Below are 26,863 nucleotides of genomic sequence, written 5' to 3' on the forward strand. Positions count from 1 at the left end.
CTCTCCACAGCACAGACCTCTGAAGCTAATTTTAGAACAGGGTAATTCTCTAATTCCATTTCCGTGCTGATGTCTGTGCATGTCCGTCAATGGCAGTGACAGCTGATCAGAAACACTGTAAAATATTTTAGTGTTTCCTGTGTCTGTGTGTGTGTGTGTGTGTGTGTGTGTGTGTGTGTGTGTGTGTGTGTGTGTATTTGTCTTTCTGTCTGTGCTCGTGGAAATTGAGCCATTCTTTGGCAGTGGTATGCCCGCACTCACATGGCAGCTAGAACAGCTCCACTCTGACAGGCTCATGAGCTGAGGGGCTGTTCTTCAAAAAGAGAGAGAGAGAGAGAGAGAGAGAGAGAGAGAGAGAGAGAGAGAGAGAGAGAGAGAGAGAGAGAGAGAGAGAGAGAGAGAGAGAGAGAGAGAGAGAGAGAGAGGGCAATCCACCAGTCAGTGCTAACCCTATCTCAACCCCCAGCCTACCGACTCCCTCAGACTTAGTAATGCAGGATTCCACCACACAGTGCACACTCTACTGAGCTCCTTCTGCTTCTCTACTGCTCTCTCTCACACACACACACACACACACACAGACACACACACACACACACACACACACACACACACACACACACACACACACACACCCTTACTATACAACCGCTCTCTACTACACACAACTGGTGAGTCTCTACCTTCATATCTCTGCTTCTGTTTTTGACTGTACTGTTTGCCAGTTAGCTTCTGTTATTTAGCTTTTGACTCGTTTGTTAAACATGTGTATAATAGCAAGTTTTCCGGTGAAATGTGTGTAACTGGCAGGGTTTTGAACTTGGCACCTCTCGCGTGGATGCTACAGACATATGCCAAGATGACATGGTGTGAGGGCTTTACAGTATCTGAGCAGAGGAGATGCAGGCAGGGTAACCTTATCACGAGAGCTTGATTCCAAATCACCTCCACTATGGTCAACTTTAGCATCTTAGCGTTGTACAGTATGCTTGTTAGTGAAGGCTGCTCTGGTTTGAGCATTGGCTCAATGACAGTAGGATAACACAGCTCCATTGTTTCTCTTGTGTGGGGGGCGAACTACATGATGTTGTTTTGCATGGTATTAAAAACAGCATGCATGGGGGTCTCTTGATTCTGTAATCTTTGAATGGCTCTAAGCCCAACGCTTTTGCCCTGCTGCCTGACTTTCTCTGTGGAGGGTCTTGAAATCTTTTGTCAGCAGGTTTAAAGGGTCTGGCAAAACATTCCTCTAGACACAATGACAGAGTCTAACGAGTCACAAGTAATAGAGATCCCTTAAGTATTTGTACTATGTCCTGTGTGTGTGTGTGTGTGTGTGTGTGTGTGTGTGTGCGTGTGTGTGTGTGTGTGTGTGTGTGTGTGTGTGCGTGCGTGTGTGTGTGTGTGTGTGTGTGTGTGTGTGTGTGTGTGTGTGCGTGTGTGTGTGTGCATGTGTGCATGCGTATGTGTGCGTGTGTGCATGCTCACATGCGAGTCATTCTGTCTTACTTCATTGTGGATAGTGTACTGAACACACATAGGACAGTGAGCACACACACATCCAAACAGGACTCACAAGAACAACTAACCCATACTTACGGTACAAACATCATCACTCACCTGTCCACTCTTCACACCCACACCCATCTCAATGTAATCATTTTAGGATTAGGTCGTTCATATTTTGGAGCATTGTTGGCAGGTTGTGGCAACTTGGAACCCAGACTAGTTTGCATTTCCCTGATATTGTCAGAGAGTCAGAGAGTTGAGAGCCAGGAGAAATGGACACTACAGTACATGTCTCTATGTCCAGTTTCCATAACAGAGGCAGACGCCAGGGTCAATTGGGCTCTTAATCCAGGAGCGATCAGATTCAGAATAAGAGATTTAGCAAGAGGTACAGTATGTACGTAGGAACTAACAATTGGGATATTGTTATTGTAAAATGTGATCTAGCTGTGTTCTTCTATTACAACTCTTTCTCCCATGCATTTCGTGAGTTTAGCATGATATGGTTCTATCTCCGTTTAGGGCAGTTCAGAGATATTGAGCGTCAAAGTTTTTACATTCCATCATGTTTTGTGAGATGGAACCTTTGTATTTTATGAATTACGAACTCAAAAATGTCAACATTTTAAAAATAACACCACACAGACATTAATAAACACCTAATGGATCAGATTATGTAAAAAACTCAATTTTGACAAAAATGGAGATAGAACCTTATAATTCTAACGTCACGATTTCCCTACAGCAGGCTAGCTTTTGAAACACACTGAATGATAGTTTTGATATGATTGATGAAACTATTGGCTTCTGACCAACTGGTTGTGCCATGTTTTCTGTATGTTAGCCAATAGTCCTGCTTCAAGCATTTCCCTCCCTCTGGTTGCTGTGGCTGATTGGCTCGTGCAGTGTTTGCTGTGCGGTGTTTGACATCATGGAGTTAAAGATCACTCTGGCCAAGAGTGACATGTCGCTGAGAGTTTATCTAGATCCTCTCGGCTCTCGGCGGCCACGTCACCTGCTGAAAACCTTCAGCTCAAAGGGACCTACACACACACACACACACACACGCGCACACACACACACACACACACGCGCACACACACACACACACACACACACACACACACACACACACACGCACACACACACACACACACACACACACAGATACACACACACACACACACACACACACACACACACACACAGTAAACAGGCTGGTGACAGTACATCTGTGAGACTGGAAATTATGTTCAAGCCTGCCTGGATCAAGGCTGTGAAGAGCATGGCTATTAGTGTCAACAGGTGGGGTGACGCTAGCCAGGGCAACCTTCCGTACCCTCCTTCCCTCCACGCTAGGTGTCTTAGCTCCTGTACGGAGCTGTGTTAGACGACTGGTGTAAAGAGACTAGCAGCATTGGGGTGGGAGAAGGAGGGGGGATGAACATCCTCTCAGCAGCCAAGTGAATGCTCAAAGCTCTCTCTTTCTGTGTGTGTGTGTGTGTGTGTATGTGTGTGTGTGTGTGTGTGTGTGTGTGTATCTGTGTGTGTGTGTGTGTGTGTGTGTGTGTGTGTGTGTGTGTGTGTGTGTGTGTGTGTGTGTGTGTGCAGTATCGTGGCTTTGGGCATGTGTATGTATGCAGTATGCAGCCAGCCAGTGTGGAGGGATCTATCTATGTATATGCTTTGCCAGATCTCAGTGTTCTGTATGTGAGGCTATATGCTGTGACTAACACACTCCTCCTCAGTGCCATCTCCCACCCACTCCTGTTCTCATTCCACATTGCAGTGTGATTAATTCACCAGTGTTATATAAGGAAAATCCAGCCAAACATTATTGTGCATGGCTTGCATTTAGTAAGATCGACATACATTTTTTTTGCATTTACAAACATAAACGTATTATTTCACCATGTTTATTCATATAGATAGATAGTTAAAGGTTTATGTAGCTGTATTGTATGAATCTAGAGCTACTGGAAGTATTTGTGACTAATGTGGTGTTTGACATAGAAGCTTAGCATCATTTCATGCTTAGCAATCTCTCAGCGAACTCACTACACTAACCTAGGAAATAGGAACAGTCCTAACATCACGTCTCCGTACTTGTCGGTATAGTGGTGCATCTGACTCGTTTCTCTCAGAGAGAGTGGTGGTGGTGAGAGCCTGAGTGTGAGCATGAGTTCCTTTGATTCAAACACATTTCATTGGTCCAAATATCTGTCATCTACAGGGAGCATACTGCCGCCTCAGAGTGGCTGTGCTGTGATTAGGGTTATCATACGATGAACATGCAGACATGCTTTCTTATCTTGCACACATACACACACACGCACACACTCACACACACACACACACACACACGCACACACACACACACACACACACACACACACACACACACACCCATACACACACACACACACACTCACACACAGACACACACAGACACCCATACACACACACACACACACACACACATACACACAGTATGAGCAGTGCTACATTGTTCCTGTCACTGTGTGTATGGAATGCATATGAGGTCTGGGGCCCTGTGTGGTACGGTGTGGTATGTGTGTATTATATTTCATGGAGGGAGTAACAAGGCACATGTCACAGTGGACAGGGTGACATTTGAGGAGTCCAGGTGCTAATGGCGACGTGAACATCAGTGCCACGCAAATAAACAGACCCAGTCATCTGACATGAGAGCTCACCTTACCCCCGTTATTTAGGGAGGCATGTTCTGCTGTTCAATTCATATGTAGAACTAATTCCCTGTAATGACGTTACTAATATAGACGACTTCAAAGGGGTGTACTGTACCAGATACAGTACGTCAGTGTTAAGTGAGCTACAGGGAATGGAGAGGCAGATTTGTTATCAGTTCAAAGCTTTTGCTAGCTGGATGGATGATACATGTACTGTATATGAGCTCCATGAGCTACTTTTAGTGGGGCCCACATTTAAAACATACATTACAAATAACATTTAACCTATAAAACATACTTTAAACATTAACATAGATCATACATCATACAATTTTACATTTGGCATAATATAAAACACTTACTGTATATATCTAGTTACATAAAAAATAGAACAAATTCCAACCATGTTAGAGAGGACTACACATTTCCATGTACGGTGCGTCACCATCTAGTGTCACAAGCTTGCTGTACCCAGGTGTTTCCTTATATGTTATATATTCCATAATATATAAGTGGATGGATGATATTGAATGAATGGCGCCTAGCTACATCCCCGTGGGAGAAGGAGACTGTTTCTCAGCTTGAGGACTGTTGGCCAGAGCCTGTACCATCTGTCTGCAAAACTGACAGAGATTAGGCCAACATACCTTTTTAAATCATATCTTGTATCATTCAGCTTTCACCACTGCTCACAACATGGGGTCTTCTCTTAAGTAGCATCAGAAACAGCTAGTTAGAATGTTTTGAATACTAAGCGCTATTTCAATGATACAATAGTGTCTCCAGTCCAATATACCCAATGGCTATATTTGCTGTCATCGTCTTACAGTAGCAGTAGTCAACATTGTTATGTCTGGGTAGTGAGAAAGGCACATATACAGTAAGTGAGTTCTATTTCAACTCCAAGGACACTGGATTGTGTTCAACATCCTCTGCCTTTTGGTGATGTCATTTAATTTATCAGGGTTTAATTTTAGTTTGTCATTGTTTGTCAGGAACTCAAGGCCCTCAGAGGTTACTGAGGGCCTGCCATTGGCCACGCTAGCAGACAGCCATCTGATCATAGCTCAGGGTTGTTAGTTGAATGGACACTATTGTCTGGAGTGCTGCCCTAACCTACTCGAGGAAAGATACAGTAATCCTGATGTTTGATGTGTTGATATGAGGGGCAGAAAAAATCAGCTTATCCTAGACTATTAATAACACATACACATTGAATCACATGTAAGTACCAACCCAAGAGCTGGCCCATGACGGCATGCTGCTAGAACTCACTATACAGTGAGTGGTATCGTGTGAGGTTTTAAGATAAGGAATGATCAAATCTAATATCTTGTTGTCAATCAAGGCGTGGCAAACAGACAGTTGCTATTACCCTCAGATCAGACATGATGTGATGCTATTTTTCACAGCAACTGAAAGTAAAGTCTTACACATAATATCTACTGTACTACATATCATTATTGTGAATTTAAAACGGCAATGTTATTCATGATTTTGACATTCCACCCCTCGTGACCTAGCTCATGCGTGTCAACATCCCTGGTCAGAGAGGTCAAAGTCCAATCTGACTTTGCCTCCAGTGCCATAGCTTGTTTAGCTAGTTATTTAGCGGAGGCCATTAAAGATGAGTAACGCCATGTCAGATTCCATACACCGGCCCAAGCGCGTCTGTCCCATTCTTCAAACCCCACGCCTGCTTGGGTCAATCACGTGTCACATAGACATCCCAGTCATCCCTGTAGGCCGCAGTTCGTGACGTTAGAATTAGAAGGTTCGATCTCCATTTCTTTTCAAAATTTAGTTTTTTTACATAATCTGATCCATTAGGTGTTTATTAATGCCTGTGTGGTGTTATTTAAAAAAAAAAAAAATGCAAAGGTTCCATCTCACAAAACATAACGGAATGTAAAAACGTTGACGCTCAATATCTCTGAACTACCCTAAACGGAGATAGAACCTTATCATTCTAAACTCACGAGTTTGGGTTCATCCCTACTGGCCTTCAACAGTGACGCTCTTCCACCCTCATCTCTACTCCCTCCTACATGGGCTGCCCACCAGAATGACAGAGCCCCAACAACACCCCCCCCCCCCCCCCCTCACTCCCTCACTCCCTCCCTCTGTCTCGCTGTCCCTCTCCCTCCCCCGCCAGGCCAACTCTGTCTTCTCGCCTGCTGTCACCACCACATCCCTGCTGTCCCTGCAGACAGACCCTGCCAGGCTTCCACTGCATCACCCCCCCTTCTCTCTTACACACACACACACACACACACACACACACACACACACACACTCCTACACTGTACCGGTACTCTTTGCTCATCTCTCAGAGACGTCCCTCTCTCTTGTTTCAGGGTCAGCATGGAGGAGGCCGACCTGTTGAAGGAGCGTCTCCAGGCCATCACGGTAAGAAAGAGTCAGTTATTTAAGCAATATCACACGAGAGGGAGTGTGTTATACTGAATACCAGCACGGCTGCGATTCGGTCGTAGGTACGAGGCCGCAGGCTGAGTACCGAACACAAACATGTAGTCTAATTAACGGTCATTTAGTAGAACATCTGTGCGGCGGAGTGATACATAATATTATATATATATATATAATTAACTATATTATAGTTAAAGGTCCCAGTGCTGTTATACTGTATATCAGCACTCATGGAATGCCTCTTGTCCAATCAAATTACTTGGTCGGAACTAACTGTTGTATAAATATGATATGTTATATATTATATATTATATATGTTATAACTATTTGTGCTAACAGACCAAAGTTTGGTAAAGTGACAGACTTGTTTGGGGGACGTTAACCACGCTTCTCTTGTGTTGCCCTTCCTGAAAAGAAAATGAAAAAAAAAAGAATGGCTGCGGTTATTCTAAGAAGTGAGAAGTGGTATCTGGTGGCAGTGAAAGAAGCTAAGGAAGCTTCTGGGGATCTTATTTTGGATGTGAAAAGCTTAGTATCAATGTGTATCAACTCATCACTACGTACAGCTCATCACTGACATTATACAGCATGAGAGATAAGTCAGACAAACGTCCTTCCCTGTCCACTGTCTGTGTTCAGGGTTCACTGACTTCAGCCAACCCATTTTTATTGGGATCAAACCTAGTCTAATAATGATTTTGAGCGTAGGGCAAGATGGCAATTCATTCTGATCCTTATACATGTATATGTATATCTTTTCCAATCAACTGCATCACACTTCAAATCTACGTCAACATCAACCAACAGATGCTAGCTGACTAGTGATGCTAACAGTCTATTGTAACGGTTGTTAGCTTGTTAGGTCAAACAGGACAGGGTCTGGGGAAAAAGTCCTCAAATAGGGCAAGGTCATTTGAATTGTTTCCCCCCTGATTATGAAAGTGCAGATTGTAAGCTTTCAAATGATGCGTCATACTGAATAGATAGATAGATGAGATCATATTGAAATCTGAAAATAGTAATAAGAAGATTATTTGAATATTGGTACAAATCTGGCTCTGAATCACAACACACGCAAAACAGCTGCTAGTAGCTATCAGCTAAGAAGGTACATCGCTATGAATATGTAAATGCATGTTTAGCACATCACAAGATGCTATCTTGCTATCTTGCTATCACAAGATGCAAGATCAACATGCTAAAAACACATAACTACACATAATTAGATCACACAGTCCTTGCTTTTGAACACGTCCTAAAACACAAGTTGGTTTACAAGTCATGTATCACTTACCCTGTAGCCTACGGCAGACGATACAGTGAATCCAATTCACAAATTATACGTTTTAGTGATCCTAAAATTATTGTTTGTTATATAGAGTGGGCTCTTCAACACTTCAACTTTTGTACCATGCGAAAAATAATAATTTTAAAGATGCTTTTTGATCAATCTTGAGAATTGCCGACATGCGGACCTTTTCACTAGACCATATCACATCTTTTTTGCATCCATGGTGACAGTTTGCTGTTGATGGTGTACAATGATTTTGTTAAAATAATGTTCTTAGTAATAACCAAAACAACATAGCAGGCTAATGATGAAACAATATTAGTGTCAGGTTTAAGAGAACGGTGAGGATAAGTTTGGGATATTTTTATGGGTTATCAATTGCATGACCCTGAAGCTTTCCCCAAAGTCAGGGGCGTGGCCTTATGGATCTCCATGTGATCCGTCTCGCCCCAATCACATTTCACATGCAAGGTTTGGCATGAAGTTATTGGTATAACAAGTGAAAACCATTATCTCTGATAATAAGCTTAGATACTCTTTTCAATTGAATCTCTTTGTGTGTGACGAGTCTGTGTGCTTTGATCAGAAAGGACTGTACAAGGTATCTATTTACAGAGAGAAACTGCTAAACTGTTATATTGAACAGATGTACACAGGTTGGATCTAACTACAGAAGGAGTCTTAAAAAAGGGGTGTGTGTCCTTCTCCTCCCTGGTGCTGTAGGGCACTATGGGGCTCCTGTGACTTTCCCTTTAGCTGGATTTATGAGAACTGGATTCTAAATCACCAGGTGTCCATTCGAACTTGAGCCTTGTGAAATGACAAGTGGTGGAATCTCTTTACTGATCCAGTGTGTGTCAATGCACAGGACAAGAGAAGAGTCCAGGAGGACATAGCCAAGAAGAGGAGACAGGTCGAGGAGGAGAAATTAAAACTTCAATATTTGAAGGTATGTCTCGTTAAAAAAACTAAAAAGGTAGGCCTATGTCTCATTAAAAACAGAAAAAAACCCTTCTGTGGGTCTAATTGCACCTGATGAAAAGAAGCAGAATGGAATGGAATTGTTTTCCCTTCTGCCAGGAAGTGATGAAGGAACAACACTATTGTGCATTCTGAAATGTTTTGATGGTTTCCTGAAATAGAAAAAATCCCTGCGGGAACAATGGCTGATGGATGGGCTGAGTCAGCAGACTGAGGAGGAGCAAGAGGCCGCCAAACTCCAGGCTGAGGACGACCAGCAGAAAGCTGTACTCCTGCAGAGCAACATCAACACGTAAGTCTTCAGATGTGTGTGTTTGTGTGTGTGTGTGTGTGTATATGTGTGTGTGTGTGTGTGCGTGTGTGTGTGTGTGCGTGTGTGTGTGTGTGTGTGTGTGCGTGTGTGAGTGTGTGTGTGAGTGTGTGAGTGTGTGTGTGTGTGTGAGTGTGTGTGTGTGTGAGTGTGTGTGTGTGTCTGTGGGTGTGTGTGTGTGTGTGTGTGTGCGTGTGTGAGTGTGTGTTTGTGTGTGTGTGAGTGTGTGTGTGTGTGTGTGAGTGTGTGTGTGTCTGTGTGTGTGTGTGTGCGAGTGTGTGTGCGAGTGTGTGTGTGTGAGTGTGAGAATGTGTGTCTGTCTGTCTGTATGTGTGTGCGTGGGTAAGTGTTTGCATCTCTGTCAAAAAGCAAGAAAACATATCATCCAAGCTTTCCCTTTCCACCTGGTGTTGTGGCGGAGGTCCTGTTTGGAGGATTACACCACGCTTGACGACTTTAACCTACTTAACCCCTGTGATGAGCTTTGAGTGTCACCAGTCTACCCTCCCGACATTACATAACATGTCTGACCGACATGATCTCCTCCGGAACAGCTATAACTAACCACGTACAAAGAGGATTACCTCGAAGTACCTCGATTACCTCGAAGTCAAGGTAGACACAGTACAATTGAGGCCAACATATAAAATCGCTCCAAATATAGCTGTCAGTATATAGGAGTGCTTGTCCAAGAGAGGCAGTGTTCTATTTTCTGATCACTGCTGTATTTTAGTGGTGGGAAGAGTGAACTGAAATAACCTGTCCATTGTCCTGGCTGCCAAAACATCAGTGATGGGCTCTGAGGTTTGTCCACAGGACAGCATCGAAGCATATAAGCGATAAGGCACACAACTAATCTGGAAAGAACATCCTCCTCTCATCACCTGGGCCCAGTTGTTCCAAACGTTTAATCTGGGTCAGAATGACCCCGATTCTGTTTTTGCTCTCCAGGATCAGATGGAGCTGGCTGATTTTGAGCCTTCTAGGGGAAATCATCATTCTGATCCAGATGAAAAGTTTTTAACAACTAGGCCCTGGAAAAGTCCATCAAGGATGGGGAGAAAGATTCCTGAAATTCCCCTGGATCCTGACCAAGACACTCACTGCTTTGGAAATAAATAGACAGCTCAATGATGACCTATCATTCTCATTATTCATCCTCCTTACTCACCGTTCCTCACCATGGTGAAAAATAAACATGTGAAATATGAGCCACTTTTATGAGCCACAGTTTAGCCAGCTTTGGTCATAGATAGAATCTGTCTGAAATCGTGTGTGTGTTGTCGTGACGAACAGTGGCAACAGTGATGGATCCAAACTGCTCACTTGTCAATAAAAGATCCTAGTTTGGCCCCGCGGTGGTGTAGCGGTCTAAGCACTGGCCACTAGTGCATGCTGCCCACCGGGGCCGGGGTTCGTATCCCGGCTCGCCAGACCCGGATATGGCCAGGGCACACACGGGGAACGGCATATTGGGCGGCCGCTCCCGAGGGGGGTATAGGAGTAGTTCCGGACAAGGATCCGTCGCGCAACAGCGCCCCCGTCTGGTGCTGGAATAACGGTGCTGGGCTCGAGGAGCCAGTCAGCTAGTCTGCCTGGCGGCCTCCTCTGGGACTGCCGGCCGCGGGGTCGTGCGGCGGATCCCTCGCAATAGGCAGGGGATAATTGGATGCTAGGTTGGGTTCAATTGGCTACCAAATTGGGTGAAAAAAGGGATAACATCTGAAAAAACAAATAAAAAATAAATAAAAAAAGATCCTAGTTTAGATGTGCGCATGCTAACCTATACTGACATACACTGTATTTGTATTAAACCGTAGTTCAATACTGCTGCTACAAATTGATTCTAAAGGACGTCGTCTCTCTTACTAATGGCCTCTTACCACTTTGCAGAATGGAGAAGGAAATTGACGTCCTGGAAACTCAGGAGCTAAATATTTCAGCCAATGAGGAAGTCACACTGAGACGGCTGAAGGAGGTGGAGAGAACAGCGCAGGACATTATCAAGGTATTGCTCAACTAATACTTTTTGTTTGTGGGGAATGGCTCTATTCCCCTGTGGTGTTTGCGTATGAACTCGATATGCTGCTGGTTGATACTAACTTGTTTCCAATGAGAGCCTGTGGAGTGTGTTGGTGTGTGGTTGTGTGGGTGTGTGGTTGTGTGGGTGTGTGGGTGTGTGGGTGTGTAGGTGTGCAGTGGCTAGTGAAGGTCTGCTTAGGGTCGACTAAGGTGAAGGAAAACAGATCACTTTGTTGGCGGAAATTCGGAAAAGAAGGTGGCAATAGGTCTAAATGCATGGTGTTGTTTCTGCTTCCTTGAATGTGACTTCTAACCTCCAAGAATATGAAGGAAATGATTGAAAATGACGCAACTACTACTACATCATTCTTTTCTCGTTTCTGATTTTGAACAAATATATCTCCACACAGGAGTTACATGCTGATTTCCAATCAGGTAAAGACCTCTGTTGACCTCTGAGTGTTGTGTTGCACTTTCTAACATTATAAATGATTGATACATTCTAACATCCATTGTTGGACCAAAGGTATATCTGGACTGACTGGACATTTTTCTTTACAGAGCCGATACAGTATGTTTACTCATCGATTCCAGATATGCCAAAGTCCTACCAACCTAAACCATTGAAGAAAATCACAAGTCCAAGGCATGAACCTGATGGTGACGAGCCTAAAAAGGGTATTTAAAACAGCCTACTTTGTATGCTATTTAGTATGATAGTGAGGATATAAACATTTGAAAATAATAAGCAAGACTTCAATGTGATTTTCAGCTCTTGTAATGTTTTGAAAGACACTCATTTGGATTCCGTGAGCATACCTATCCATCAACCTCACTGATTGTGATGGCTGCTGTTGCAATTATGCCTATTCAAAGGCAATATTTTCTTTCACTGTAGCAAACGGAATAGGTCATTTGATTTATAATTTCTATGTAGCTGTCACAGAGTAAGCCTGGCTGGTTTTACTGAGCACATTGAACATGGTCTAGTATACTAAACAGTATATTACACAGTACATTATGTGCTATACTTTATCTATAACTCAACAATATTTCCAATGCATTATGTGCAATATCCTCTGGTTGTTGTTTCTCATAGCCACCTTCGCCATGGAGATCAGTGTGGAGAGAGACCTGCGTACAGGAGAGAGCCAGGTCGTGTCTACAACCACCATCACCCCGCAGGAGTTTGAAGAGAAGGGCGTGAAGGTCTACGACGATGGGAAAAAGTCGGTCTACGCCGTCCATTCCGACAGCCAGGAGGCCCGCAACGGGGTGGGGGAGCTGAGCCTGTCGGAGGTGGAGGAGCTCATCCGTCAGGCCAGCGACACCAAGGTCCCTACTGACGTGCAGTACCACCAGCCTGTGTATGCTGCCCCCTACACAGCAGGGAGCACGCCCTCGACCCCAAGGAAAACGGAGCGGGACAAGCTCAGCCCTGGGCCCGACGGTCACCAACGGAGCCCTAGTAAGACCCAAACCAAGCCCTTCCAGCCGGAGGCCCTGTCGGCCGGAGACGGAGCTCGGAACAGGGGAGAGGAAACTCAGGAGTCCCTGGCGCACATTCCAAACGCTCAGGCTGACAAGCCTCTACTACTACGGCCTCAATCGGCATCTCATCAAGGTGTCCGAATTGGACAGAGTAGCCTTTCCAACGGTGGAGGTACGCACACAGATCCAAACAGACTGGGACCAGCTATGGTCTTGGTCCAGAGGCCTGGAGACCTCCCTAGTCCTATACCGCTGACCGAGACGACAGTTCAAGAGTACAGTAGACAGTTCGACAGACACTTCGACAGCGAGTCCACTCTCAACATCGTCAACACACTCCCCTCGGATCTAGACTCGGAGCCGGTCACCATGATCTTCATGGGCTACCAGAATGCGGAGGAAGAGGAAGAGGAGGAAGACATCCAAGCTGAGCTAGTCGTCATTGGCAACGACGAAGATGAAGACGAGGGCGATCACGGAGAACCGAACTATCTCTCGTTCCACGCTGAGGGCTATCGAAGCAAGATCTTCCAACCTGACACGAGTGCCAAAGCCAGATACAACAGAGACTCTACAGAGGTTTGCTCAAACTCTGACAATCTACAGCCACACCGGCCCACGTTTATCCACAAGCCTGGTGAGCGCAGGCCCTGGCAGGTATAAACACGGACAAAAAAGCAAGCCTGCTTGCCAGGGGGTCTCATCGATCTCTTTGTCATTGCACGCTAACATTGCCTTTCCTCTCCTCTAACCCCCCTAAAGCTCTCTTTGATCTCATTGGCTTTCAAGATCCCACTCTCATGTGGCTGCTCAACCAAATAGAACATGTAGGGGCATACTCCACCCCCGCGTACGTTCTCTTAAGTTCTCCTTTGACACGATAAAGACTATGCTTTATCGGTTTCTCACATGTGTTATTACACAGTGTTATTACATTATCTTAACGGCACTATTTTGCTAAACCTCAGGCTTTTGACAGTTTGAAACCATACAGTTACTGATGACTGGATGAATGAGAGTCTGCTGTGTTGCTGAGTTTCTGTTATGAGAAACTGTAGCTCCACCCAGTGGCTGTTCTCAAATCATCACATTTGTGTTGAGATATTGCTGCTATTGCTTATTAGATATTGATTATGCTTTTACATTAGGTTGCGCCCCTGTTCCTGTGTAGTAATTCTGTAATTACACTAATGACAACATTGTGGTTACATAATATATCATTTATTTGTGTACTCACATAATTAGTAGAATAATTACAGCATTACTACATAGGAATAGCTGGAGACTTTGCTGATATTTAATTTGGAATGATATTCTTATTCCTTTGATACAGCCTTCTCTTTTGAATTTTGAATGTATGTGTGTACTGTCTAACTCTACCTGCATGTGTTTTACTTGCTTAAATCAAAACTAATAAAAACAACCTTGTCATACTATTCATTGTCGCAAGTGCTGTCTTTGCAAATGTAGCGTTTGTCGAACTTTAACAGCATGCCATGGGAGTTTTAATAAATACCGCCAGTTCTACTCAACATTATTTTGGTTGAATCTAACATTAATTTCCATGAACAGCTGAACTATTTCACACATTTGATGGTGTTTACCACAGACTCTGTGTAATAGTCTTGACTGAGACATTTCCCCCTTTTTAGACCATTGATCAAATCTCATGAATTAATTACTTGACGTGATACCTTCCATTGTCATGCATTCACTACCTTCATTTTACCTTGAAACACCACAATGTTGTGAGCTTAGAATTATAAGGTTCTATCTCCGTTTCGGGTAGTTCAGAGATATTGAGCGTCAAAGATTTTACATTCCATTATGTTTTGTGAGATGGAACCTTTGTATTTTATTAATTACTAACTCAAAAACGTCAACATTTTTAAAATAACACCACACAGGCATTAATAAACACCTAATGGATCAGATTATGTAAAAAACTCAATTTTGACAAAAATGGAGATAGAACCTTATAATTCTAACATCACGATTCACTACCTTCGTTTTACCTTGAAACACCACACATGCCTAGATGCTGCGGAAATGCGTCCAGGTGTCCAAAGCCTTTGCTATTGATTCGTTCTATTGAAAGCCTTGTCCTTGAGTGTTCTTTTCCCCAAGGAATCTCAGATTTTAAAAGGCATTTTATAACATGTGCTTGAGAAATGGTTACATAAGACTTTTCTTGCCTTACATAACTTACAACATTTCATATGAAATACTCAGCTTCACCCATATTATTCTGTTTAATTCCACTTAATTTCATGGTCAACACACAACAAATCCATTCCTTCCAGTGTCAATATTCAGACAAGTATTTTTCTCGAACGAATAATTGTTGTTATGCTTATAGTGAAGAAAATGTAATAGAATATATTTCATATATGTGGGTAGATGGGATAATCTATTGGTATCACACGGTCATTGGCAAATTTCAGTGCAAGAAACTGAAACATTTTATTTTTCTTCTCCACAGCACTGATGCAACATGAGCATGGCAAGGCTAGGGGGGAAGTGTAACCTTCAGAGTGTGATTCCAGTCCCTGATGTAAATATTCCATGAAGAATAAGGAAAAGAGAGTCTATGGAACTGGCTTTCCTTACTTCACACAACAGATACAGGACTTCTCAGAGACAGCTGATGACTGACTCCAAATTTAAATAATGTTGAGATGTGCAAAGATTGTCTATCAATGTGTGATATCCAGTGCTGATTGTGCATTTCTGTCTTTGATACGCAATCTTTATGTGTCAAGTGCAGTGTTCTTTGTCTTGTGTTCTCATACAGAGACATTTACTGTACATCTCAGCCTAATTCTATGAAATCTGTTGATGCGTTTTTGCCAAATGATATCTGATCAATGCCATTGCAATGCTATTGCTTCAAATGTTGCCTCAGTCAAAGGACATTTCATAACAGAGATTGGACAAAATAACTTGAACATAATGTTTTATTAATGAAAATGGATTGGTTTAAATTGATTGATTGTGTGTGTGATTGTTTCATTGACTGCAGCAAAGTGACTGATTAGATTCAATGTCATTGTCTTTGACAGATTGCAAGTACAACGAAACACAGTTTGGCATCTATCCAGTGCAAATAGTGCATAGTGCATGACAGCATACGGTAGTATTAGTAAATTAATAAGTAAATGAATATGAAAGACAATATACCTGTACGTGCAATGAATACATAGTTAAGATATACCGTATATATACAGAACAAGGGTGAATGGCGGTGATATGTACAGTTAAGATACGTACAGTATAATATATACAGATCTAGGGCGATGGACATCATTATTATATGTACAGTTAAGATATATGCACAGTATGAAATGGACAAAATAAGGCCAATAGGTTTTGAAATGTGCAATTAAAGACAAATATAATAATATGGTATGTTAAATTGCCTAAATGACATATTGGCACAAAATAATCAATAAAATAATAAACACTTAACATGTCACACCCTACATACCTCATCACAATATTCTTAGTGCATTACTTTCTTATCAACACATGTGCAATACTACAAGTCGTAGTACAAATAGCATTTGATCATGATCATGATCAAGTTGATGGTTTTGACTAATATCTCTATGGTTTTACATCATTACATGATGTGTTTCTAGAGTGTTACATACAGTACAAAACACAGAGGACTTAGAAACAATCCTTGCATAGGCTACAGTGTGTGTCGGTGTGTGCGTGTGTGTGTGCAAGGGAGAGGGAGGGGGTTCTCGTTGCACCAGCCAGACTGCTCTGCTATTGGCTGCCTCCTCCTACATTCAATAAGAGGTCCAGTCTCTGGGGCTAGAGACAGACACAGCACCAGGCAGCCTAACACTGCTCCTCCTCAGCCAGCACCAGTCTCATATCACCCACTGAACTGGCACAAGGTAGGACCACCACAGCAACAACAGAGACAGAGAAAGTTTCGAAAGATTTTCCTATGTTTAGACTATCGACAGATAGACGGCTTGTTTTCTAGGCCAGAGCTGGCTTGCTTTATGCAATTTTATATCGGCATGCTGCGACTGTCTGTTGGGAGGGTCTAAAAGGTGGTGAGAGGACGTGGTGGAGATATTGAATTAAAAGTAAGGGGTAGAGTTTGAGTGTGGCATTGTGGGTGTACGCGTGTGGATTTGATCTTTAAACTGTTGTTGCGGACTGCATAATTGAGAAAGATCCAACACTTATGTGCCATTATGACAAATAAAGATATTAGTAATTAAGTAGTTATTGAAATACAGTTAGAAGAAGACTGTTCTGTCAGAATCTTTTGTTATTATTTGATTACATTTCATTGATCAGTTTAATTTCACATACTGCTATTTCGGATGGAAAGTCAAATCCTCTGTTGAGAGATCAAGTCATCATGATGTTGTCCATGTTGGACTCGGGTTCACACAATGTCAATTGTCTGCTGAATGTAATGACCAAGCTGTCAATTGAGAAGTTCTGTGTGTTTAATTGTGTTGAGAAGATTGAAAATAATGCAATATTTTGCTTCTTCAGGTCTCTGTAATGATCAGCATAATGGAAGGGAAATAAAAGTATTCCCTTCTACTATCCAACGTATTTACAACATCTACACACTTTATCACACTAAACATCGATTACTGTACATACATATTAATGTAGTTAATTTCAAAATGACAAAAAGGTATTTAAAAAAGTATAAAACAAACAACAACATAACAATTATTTTCAGTTCCTGTGTCTGTGGACTGACAGGAACTGACACATTCTGAACTTGATAAATAACGTAATTCTAAAGACTGTGTTTCATATGACTCACAGGCAGCAGATGTCCATGCACCAGCATGCATCACGCTGGGTAAGACAAGACCTTGAGCTACTTGACTATGTAGATTACAGATGAAGAGGCAGATGAAGAGGCCTCTATCCCCACTTCACACCCTCATTACTGTCCATGGAGCTACGGCCAGGCAAAGCAAAGACTCTCCAACCTAGGCGAATCCCATAGCTCTATCATGTGATGTTCCAGAGGGAAAATGATAATGACAGTTAGCCTCCCAAACTAGCGGTTTTGTTTCTGTTATCATCCACAGAAGACTGTAATTACATTGTGTTTTTGTTTATTGAATAACTTTAGATATTAAAGTAGGTTTAACCCCTGAGGGGTTAAATCTCCCAGAAGCCAAGGCTTCTGGGAGATGCTCTCTCTCCTACTACAGTTTTCTAGGCCTTGCTTAATAGAAAACCCACGCACTCCCTGTTTCTTTTCAAACGGCTGTTCCAAGGTGTCACAGCCATTATTGTTAATTTGTGAGGAGAACAGCCTTGAAATGAAGAGACAGGGTGTGCAACAGCAACAGTGATTTCAGTTTCCCAACGTGACATTCTGCTAAGTGCAATTTGTTGATGTTTAGTAAAATAGGAAAAAAACACTTCAGACATCTGGCTTCCTGTCACATTCCATGAATGATAAATAGCCACGTACCACTGAGGCAGTTATATATTACATATTTACATGTTCACATGTTTGCCATTCAGCAGACGCTTTTATCCAAAGCAACTTACAAGTAACGTGAACCATCTATACTATTAGTCATCAAAAGAAAAACGAAATATATGCTAGGATCAGGGGCAGTAACAATGTTAGAAGGAAGGATTAGTATTTTGATATATTTACCCCTCTCTCTCTCCCCCTCTATGTCGACATCAATGCATTGGAGTGCTTTTGAAGTGATATAAAATACCTAATGGATAGAACAGTGTCAGATTGGGATTTATCTCTCTGATCGCTGAGATGCCCTTGTGGGGTCAAGGCTCGGTTTGCCTGGAGAGAACTGAAGCGTTGAGGGCATACGTTCTACAATTTAACTTCCAGCTGGTCTTTAATAGTTCATTGGGGACAAACTAATATAGAAACAAAACCTATAAAAAAAGACATCAATTGAGAAGAACATGCATACACCCATTCTCACCTGTTTTAATCTCACATGTTTGCTATTTATCCTATGCTCTTGTATATTTATGTTGTTCTTATATATAACAGTTTTGTCTCTAACTGTTCTGTCATGCGTCAAAACACACTCTGTCATATGTTTTATGTTCTATGTGGACCCCATGAAGAGTAGTGGCCTTGTGTACAGCAGCTAATGGGGATCCAGATAAACAAATAAACTCCAACATGGGCTGTGAGTAGGAAAACCTACTGGGAGTGCCTTCAGGCTCATGATTCGATGCCGATGTTCTCTTGGCTGTAGTCTCTCTCTTAGGGAACGACTGCCATCTTGCTCATCTATTGACTGGCTTCCTAAAAGCCATGTATTACCCAGTTGAATCAACGACCAATGACCCAAGGGACAATCATCTCCTACCATGAAGCTCATCTTAGTGGCATTTCTGCCAATATCTCTCTCATCCTTTCAACATGGGTGCCCACCACTGATCAATACCTACACAGATCAATGTTTGGCTATTTCTCCAACCACACGGACACCTAGTCACTCAGATAACATCTAGGTGTTTGGTTGGGAAGAGTGTGTGTGTGATTTTGTTTGGAACCAGTAAACTCATTGGAGATGATCTCTTTCTGGCTGGTCTGTTTAAAGCTTCTGGTAGGTATAATAATAATTCATAATAATTCATGTATATAGCGCTTTTCCGAGGCTCAAAGACGCTGGTCAAATCATTAACCTGAAGGCACTCCTAGCAGGTTTTCCTACTCACAGCCCATGTTGGAATTGGGAAATGTGGGTGTATGTATGGCATGCTAGATATGGCTTACACCTATGTTGTCTGTGCTTGGTGCTAATGGGATTGACACTGCATTATACATTTCACATTATTTAAGACACAAGGGTTTCACACTGAGAGCCTGCAAGGTGGTGGAAGTTGAAGCAGCGGCAGAGCTGTGCGCTGAGTGTTATGTGTTATGCCTACTGCCGGTTGCCATGGCGCTCCGCAAATTACAGTCTGTTATTTTGATTGGGCTTTTGATTTGAAGTGCCATGTTTCGATACCAAACCGGGAATCAACTTTTTTTTATTTGAGATAATTAGAATAGTTGTGTAGTCACTGAGTGGTTTGTGAAGTAGAATGATTGGTGAAATGTACGTCAACAGGAAAGGAAGCGTAACAGTGTTGTGAATCATAAGAAATGCTAGAAACCCTACTGACCATCGTGTCAACAGCAGACAAAGTCTATAATCCTCATCTTTCCTATGACTTTCTTTAGAACATTCACTGTAGGCACATTTCTGTTATGAAGAGAGTTCAGTTTCAGTTCAGTTTCAGCGATGTTGCCCTGAGTTGGCAGTAAGGTGAGATAGCAGGGAGATGTGTCGATTCAGCTGACAGCATAGACAGGATATCACTTGTTTGTACACCACGTTTTAGATACCTAAGCTGTCATGTAAACACTCTAGTTGGGTCACGATCATAATTGTTTGAATTTCAATTGAACAAAAAGAATGAATCATGTTTTATATTGTATATCTTAACTTCTCCACCACTCTCAAAACGCTCAATGATTATACACAGTAACTGCTCATCACAGTCTGTTTTTATCTGTTTGTTTTAATGTTTCGCAAACTATAGTATCAGTAACACAAAGAAATGTGCCTACAGTGAATGTTCTAAAGAAAGTCAGAGGAAAGATCAGGATTATAGACTTTGTCTGCTGTTGGCAGGCCTGGCTGTTTGGAGTCAGCAGTGGGTGTTTGATAAATACTGTCTACCCTTTGGTGTGAAAGAGTCCATAGGCCAGGGTGGGCATGTCTCTGGCACTTGGCAGACAGGCTGGGGTGACATCACTGTCAGAGAGATCCACACTGTAGATCCACAATGACGGGGTGGAGTCAGTAAGGTACACAACACTTTTTCTCTCATTTAAAGAGAGAGAAAGACACCTGACTTCAGCATAAATCTTTGTGGCATTATTGTAAACATTAGAAGCATTCAGATGATTGATCTACTTCAATTATTGGAATAATCTATTGTATGTAGGCAAGGATTACCATACCATAGCATGTCTAACTCCACATATAGACCTACAACAAGCAATGTAAAACTGTGATCTGATCAATTACACAAAGGCATATCAAAAAGGGTACATATACAGTGAATGTGAATACATTGTACAATGTGTGTCTCAGCTAGAACAATGACACTGTGTCCAGGTTTTCCGGGGGGGGTATGGGGATTGAGCACTACCCCTCCTGGGATTTGGTAGGGGGACAAAGCTAATCAACTGCAGGGACAGACCAGCACAGCGCGTGGGCGACAGAGCTGATCCTGCAGTCTTACATAATAGAACCGTCTAATTCAGCTGGGCTTGTGCCGCTACCTCACTGTGCATAACCCACTTTGTGAAATGACTCACCGCAATAGTAAACAAACAACTTAGCATGTTCTCTGCAATTACACCTGAAGCCTTTGATTTGGCTACTGTGCATGGGCACAAAGTTGAGTGCTCTAGATGATGTACTATAATGCATGTACTATGATGCATAAACTGTACAACTGCATAAATACAAGGTCTTGCTGGGAATGTGTCATACTGTAAGTACACAGTACTTCTCTTCTTTCTCGGTTGAGAAATATCTCATGAATCTCTGTCTAAAAAGGACTTACCCTTCACTGGGGAAATAAGCCAACAGTATCAATAGAGACATATCGCTGTTCCAAGACATGGAATGTGTAGAGAAAAACAAGGGAAATAAGGTAGTGATTTTCATATACAAAGTGCAAAACTCAGCGATATTGCATTCAGCAGGGGTACCAGATAACAATTCCCAGTCTCCCTCACTGACGGATGAATACATTTTCTTTCTTTTTTTTCTTTTCCCAGAGAGCGACTGCTGTGGTGGAGACAGAGACGGGTGGAAAAGAACTGAACGAAGGTTGCAGCAGTAATCCTCCGAATCCCAAACCGAGCGAACTGAGAAACCTCTCGAAGGTAGTCACCATGGAGACCGGGGAACAATCAGAAATGGCCACCACCATATTTGACTGTGAATGCAATGAAATAGAATTCTCCGCCGTAACTGGCTCATCTGCAAACAAGGGCTTAAGTGCGGAAGACGAACAACTCTGTTTAGAGGCTGATTCCTTGGGATCTGTGAGCAAAAAAGCGATGCTCGACATCTTAGCAGACCTGCCAACAAGTACGCTTGAGATTGATGAGCTTGACAGCTTGGGAAATGGGCTCTGCACAAACATCCCATGTCCAAAGGAGGATTTGATATTAGAATCAGGACGTGAGGAACTCAACCGGAACGAATCCATTACTTCGTCCGTTTCTGACACACTGTCCAGTGCAGATAGTGTGTATGAGAATGAATATATCCGTAAGAGGCAGGACACCCAAGAACAAGAACAGACTGAAGATTCAGAGCCCAGCCCTGAGAATGGCGAAGAAAAAGAGGATATCGATAGGAAAGAACCTGTGGCCCAAGATGCCCTTTTTGAAACCAATAGCAGTGATGTCACAGAGGAGTCAAATCTAGAACAGTATATCAGAGAGGAGGCCTTGTCAGACATCTCTAATGAGTCTTGTCATGGTCTCGGCCAAGATGATGTGGATGAGTGCCTGCGTGTTGAGATTGCAGTCGCCTCTTCAGATAGTGAGGACGATGACAAATGGAGAGCAATATTTTCCTCCTCGATCAATAAAGAAGATGACGACTCGTATTTGGACAACCTCCAGCTAAGTGCACAGGAACTCTTTGTCCAAAAAGTGGAAGTGGAAGACATTGAAAACCACACCGCTAGCGATGAAGTTGAAGTGGAGATCCCAAAGGTAGAGGAAGTGTTAGAGCAACCTGACGACCTCACAGACTACCAGGTGAACGCAAGAGATGTAACCTACAATCCCTTCACTATTCAAGGCCTGTCCAAAGTGTCTGAAGATGAGGACGAAAATGGCAAATGTTCCACATACAACACACACCAACATTACCATCATGATACGGCAGAACTCAACAAGAAGCTACCTAAGGATTTCTGCGTGATCCAGGAGACCAAGAGCGAGAATGTCAGCATGGAGCATGTGGACTTCCAGATGACCCGTAAGCAATGGCTCGAGATGGAAGAACAAAACAAGAACCAGGTTCTCTCACCGACCAGCAAACAGGGCACCCTCCAGGGCAGCCACAGTTTCATGTACACCCCGGTCCGGAACATTGACAGGTCCAAGAGAGACACAGACCTGGAGAGTTTGGCTCTGGGCGGTGGTGAGTACCCCCACACGCAGTTTAGTCCTTGCTCAGAGGACTCGGGACTGGATGATTCCAGCTACAGGTCCCCTTATGACGACCCCGAGACGACTATCGAGAAGGAGATCCGCCTGGCTATGGAGAGAGAGGAGAACTTCAGGAGGCAGAGGGGATTCTCCAAAATGGCCAAATCCAACCAAGAGGACAGTTGCAAACCACCCAGATCCCCCAGCACCCCCCTAACTCCCTCCTTCATCATCACGTCTTCGCCGTTGAAGGGTCCTCTGAAACACGAGACGGCCGCAGCCAACATCACCATCCTGGAGCCTGACCCGATGAGTCCGAGACCCGGTGACAAAGACACCCTGACCTTTAGAACCAACGACTGGCAGTCTGACGAGAGCCCCAACGTCATCATCCTGGAGACGTCCAACCTGATCATCCGCAGCGCATCCGAATTCTGCCTGAACAAGTCCTGCGAGCAGAGCCAGGAAAGCACCTTCCTCAACAACCCCTTCTTCAAGCTGAGGTCAAGGAGCACCTTGTCATTGGTCGACGAAGAGATTAAACTGGTCAAGCAGCGGGAAGAGGAGCTGAAGAGACAAAGAGCAAACGTCTACACTAAGGACGGCTGCAACACAGCCCTGATGTCACCCAATATGATGGACTGCTTATCGTTTGATACTTCAGGTAAGTCAGGAATATGTTTACCATATTGCAACGTTAGAATTATAAGGTTCTATCTCCATTTTTGTAAATGTTTTTGTTTTTTACATAATCTGATCCATTAGGTGTTTATTAATGCCTGTGTGGTGTTATTTTTTTAAAATGTAGAAATTTTTGAGTTAGTAATGAATCAAATACAAAGGTTCCATCTCACAAAACATAATGGAATGTAAAAATGTTGACGCTCAATATCTCTGAACTACCCTAAACGGAGATAGAACCTTAGAATTCTAAGATCACGATATAGATAAAGTTTTCCCCCTATACCTCTGTAATAAATATGAATCTAGGAACATTGACCTAGCATGTGTTAGATTGTACATTAACATGAGCGGTTGTGTAATAACTCCATACACCATGTAATTACCTAATTACTATGTAATATCATGTCAATACAATGTTGTTAACACATCAGAGTTACTACACAGGTATAGTGGAAAAGGGTTACTTCACTTTTCTTTCTCTTTTTGTCAGCTGATGCACCAGTCAAGTGTAAGTCTTCTCCATCATCACCCATGAAAACTCCCTACAAGATGGACCGCAACACTTTATCCTGCGATCACAGAGTAAGTTCTCCCTAACCCTAACCCTTTTAGACAGAAAAAATAGTCCACCTTCAAAATCAAGTTGTATGGTGTTATCTTGTATTGTATTATACATAACAATATAACCATCTAATAGAACATGTGTATTAGTGTTAGTGATATGTGACTCTTCCTCAGTTTTCTGAGATATACACTGGAGGACGACGTAAGAGCGCCTTGGCACTACGCTGGGAGGCAGGGGAGTTTGCAAATCACGACTAAGGGAAAGACCATGAAAAACGGATTGTCAATTGTCTGCTGTTTTAATAGACTTAATGCTACAAACACATGTTTGTTTCATGTTGCAACATAACCATATTTGCTGCCTCTGTGATGTTATAAATCCACTGGTCCAAGAGCCAGACGATAACAGTATGTGTTTGCCAAGATGCCTGAATGTTAACTGAATGTAATGTTTATTCCACAGTTGCTAACATTATAACATTTACATGTAAAGCAAATTTTAAAACATATTTTGATGTAATGTCTTGGTAAACAAAAGTTAGATTTATTGTATTTTCGTATGTGTTTTCCTCTGAAACAAATGTTTCCGGAAATATTGATGTGGGCATATAAAAGAATATACTATAACTTGTATCTGTAAAATATTCTGAACCAATAGATGAAATTAGTCAAAGGGCAAATTATTTACAAAGTGTCAAAAAGTGTTATTTTATATTCAAATGTGAGATTATTTGAGAAACGTATTGGCCATACTGTACTTAACAAAAAATGTTTTAGCTGAAAGACATTCTTAACATTCCCTTAATAGCCATGGTCTTACTCATAAATTGTGCAAAAGGTTATTTTCAGATTTATGGTGCAAATAAAGCTAGAACTCGAGAGTAAAAGAGGGGAAAAAGGAAAAACACTGGTGTACTGTATGCTCTCCTAAAAAGTATAATCATATAATTCTATTACCCAACAAATAGTATATGGAGTTTAAAAACATTTCAAATGAGCCATTATTGAGATTATTGAGCAATTTTGAAATACCTGATCTCCATTTGATCATATTACAGTTTAACTCTGGGAGAACTGAGAGCAGCTAATGAAACAAGAGAAAAAGTAATTGCCTTGTTTCATTGTTTTACGTTTCATGCACTATGTCTGTATGCCTAATTGTTACGGTTTTGCTTACGAATCACCAGTATTGCTTGCTGACATTTGAAATTGTGAGAAAAACACTTGAAATGAGAGAAGCATTTGAGATGTTTTCTTTATGACATTATTTTGCAGGTGTTTTTCTTTGTATTCTTAATGCAAGCGTTCAAGAGATTAGTGCTACAATAAATATGTATGAAAAATATCTGTCTGAACTAGCTTTATTTCATGATGGGGAAATTAAGCTGTTTGTTCAGTCATATCCTGCTGTACCTTCACTGAGGCCCTTTCCTCTACAGACCTTCTAGAACGACTGCAAAAAACAGATATGGTTGGAACACAATCATCTTAAACTTCTACCGGTTTGTTTTTTCTTTTCCACTACAAACTCCAAGTAAGATGGCTATAATGCATTTCATAAGAACAGCAGCAACACAAGATACTCCACTACCAATTAAAAAGCGTTCACATAGGGGGGAATCCCATTGACATAAATGCGAGTTTGGAACTGGAGTTAGGAGAGTTTGGGTCTGGAGTTAGAAGAGTTTAGGTCTAGTTAGGAGAGTTTAGGTCTAGTTAGGAGAGTTTAGGTCTAGTTAGGAGAGTTTAGGTCTAGTTAGGAGAGTTTAGGTCTGGTTAGGAGAGTTTAGGTCTGGTTAGGAGAGTTTAGGTCTGGTTAGGAGAGTTTAGGTCTGGTTAGGAGAGTTTAGGTCTGGTTAGGAGAGTTTAGGTCTGGAGTTAGGAGAGTTTAGGTCTGGTTAGGAGAGTTTAGGTCTGGTTAGGAGAGTTTAGGTCTGGAGTTAGGAGAGTTTAGGTCTGGTTAGGAGAGTTTAGGTCTAGTTAGGAGAGTTTAGGACTAGTTAGGAGAGTTTAGGTCTGGTTAGGAGAGTTTAGGTCTGGTTAGGAGAGTTTAGGTCTGGTTAGGAGAGTTTAGGTCTAGTTAGGAGAGTTTAGGACTAGTTAGGAGAGTTTAGGTCTAGTTAGGAGAGTTTAGGTCTGGTTAGGAGAGTTTAGGTCTGGAGTTAGGAGAGTTTAGGACTAGTTAGGAGAGTTTAGGTCTAGTTAGGAGAGTTTAGGTCTGGTTAGGAGAGTTTAGGTCTGGTTAGGAGAGTTTAGGTCTGGAGTTAGGAGAGTTTAGGTCTAGTTAGGAGAGTTTAGGACTAGTTAGGAGAGTTTAGGTCTAGTTAGGAGAGTTTAGGTCTGGTTAGGAGAGTTTAGGTCTGGAGTTAGGAGAGTTTAGGACTAGTTAGGAGAGTTTAGGTCTAGTTAGGAGAGTTTAGGTCTAGTTAGGAGAGTTTAGGACTAGTTAGGAGAGTTTAGGTCTAGTTAGGAGAGTTTAGGTCTGGTTAGGAGAGTTTAGGTCTAGTTAGGAGAGTTTAGGTCTAGTTAGGATTCCACCCTAATAAAGTGTCAATCTGAGCCTGCAGCCCAGGTCAGCTATGTCAACGTACAACACACCACACATGACCACATACTTCGGCAGAAGTGGCCTTCCACTACCATTA

The 26,863-nt window shown here is 42.3% G+C and overlaps 2 protein-coding genes across 2 annotated transcripts; both read left to right on the top strand.

Moving 5' to 3' along the window:
- The first annotated feature begins 540 nt into the window (after positions 1 to 540).
- Positions 541 to 15,733, top strand: LOC308169744 (palmdelphin-like). The gene is made up of 9 exons (XM_080544471.1): positions 541 to 671; positions 6,578 to 6,629; positions 8,810 to 8,890; positions 9,084 to 9,214; positions 11,126 to 11,240; positions 11,665 to 11,689; positions 11,816 to 11,932; positions 12,354 to 13,402; positions 15,228 to 15,733. The coding sequence occupies exons 2-9, from the start codon at positions 6,585 to 6,587 to the stop codon at positions 15,231 to 15,233; spliced, it is 1,569 nt and encodes a 522-aa protein (XP_080400597.1). The 5' UTR covers positions 541 to 671; positions 6,578 to 6,584; the 3' UTR covers positions 15,234 to 15,733.
- A 5,916-nt stretch (positions 15,734 to 21,649) lies between these two features.
- LOC308169721 (uncharacterized protein) lies at positions 21,650 to 25,518 on the top strand. The gene is made up of 3 exons (XM_080544448.1): positions 21,650 to 23,634; positions 24,145 to 24,236; positions 24,393 to 25,518. Exons 1-3 carry the CDS (start codon positions 21,696 to 21,698, stop codon positions 24,474 to 24,476), a joined length of 2,115 nt encoding a protein of 704 aa, XP_080400574.1. The 5' UTR covers positions 21,650 to 21,695; the 3' UTR covers positions 24,477 to 25,518.
- Positions 25,519 to 26,863: the final 1,345 nt, after the last annotated feature.

The sequence above is a fragment of the Nansenia antarctica genome, assembly GCF_963989245.1.
Source record: "Nansenia antarctica genome assembly, chromosome: 13".
Classification (NCBI taxonomy): domain Eukaryota; kingdom Metazoa; phylum Chordata; class Actinopteri; order Argentiniformes; family Microstomatidae; genus Nansenia; species Nansenia antarctica.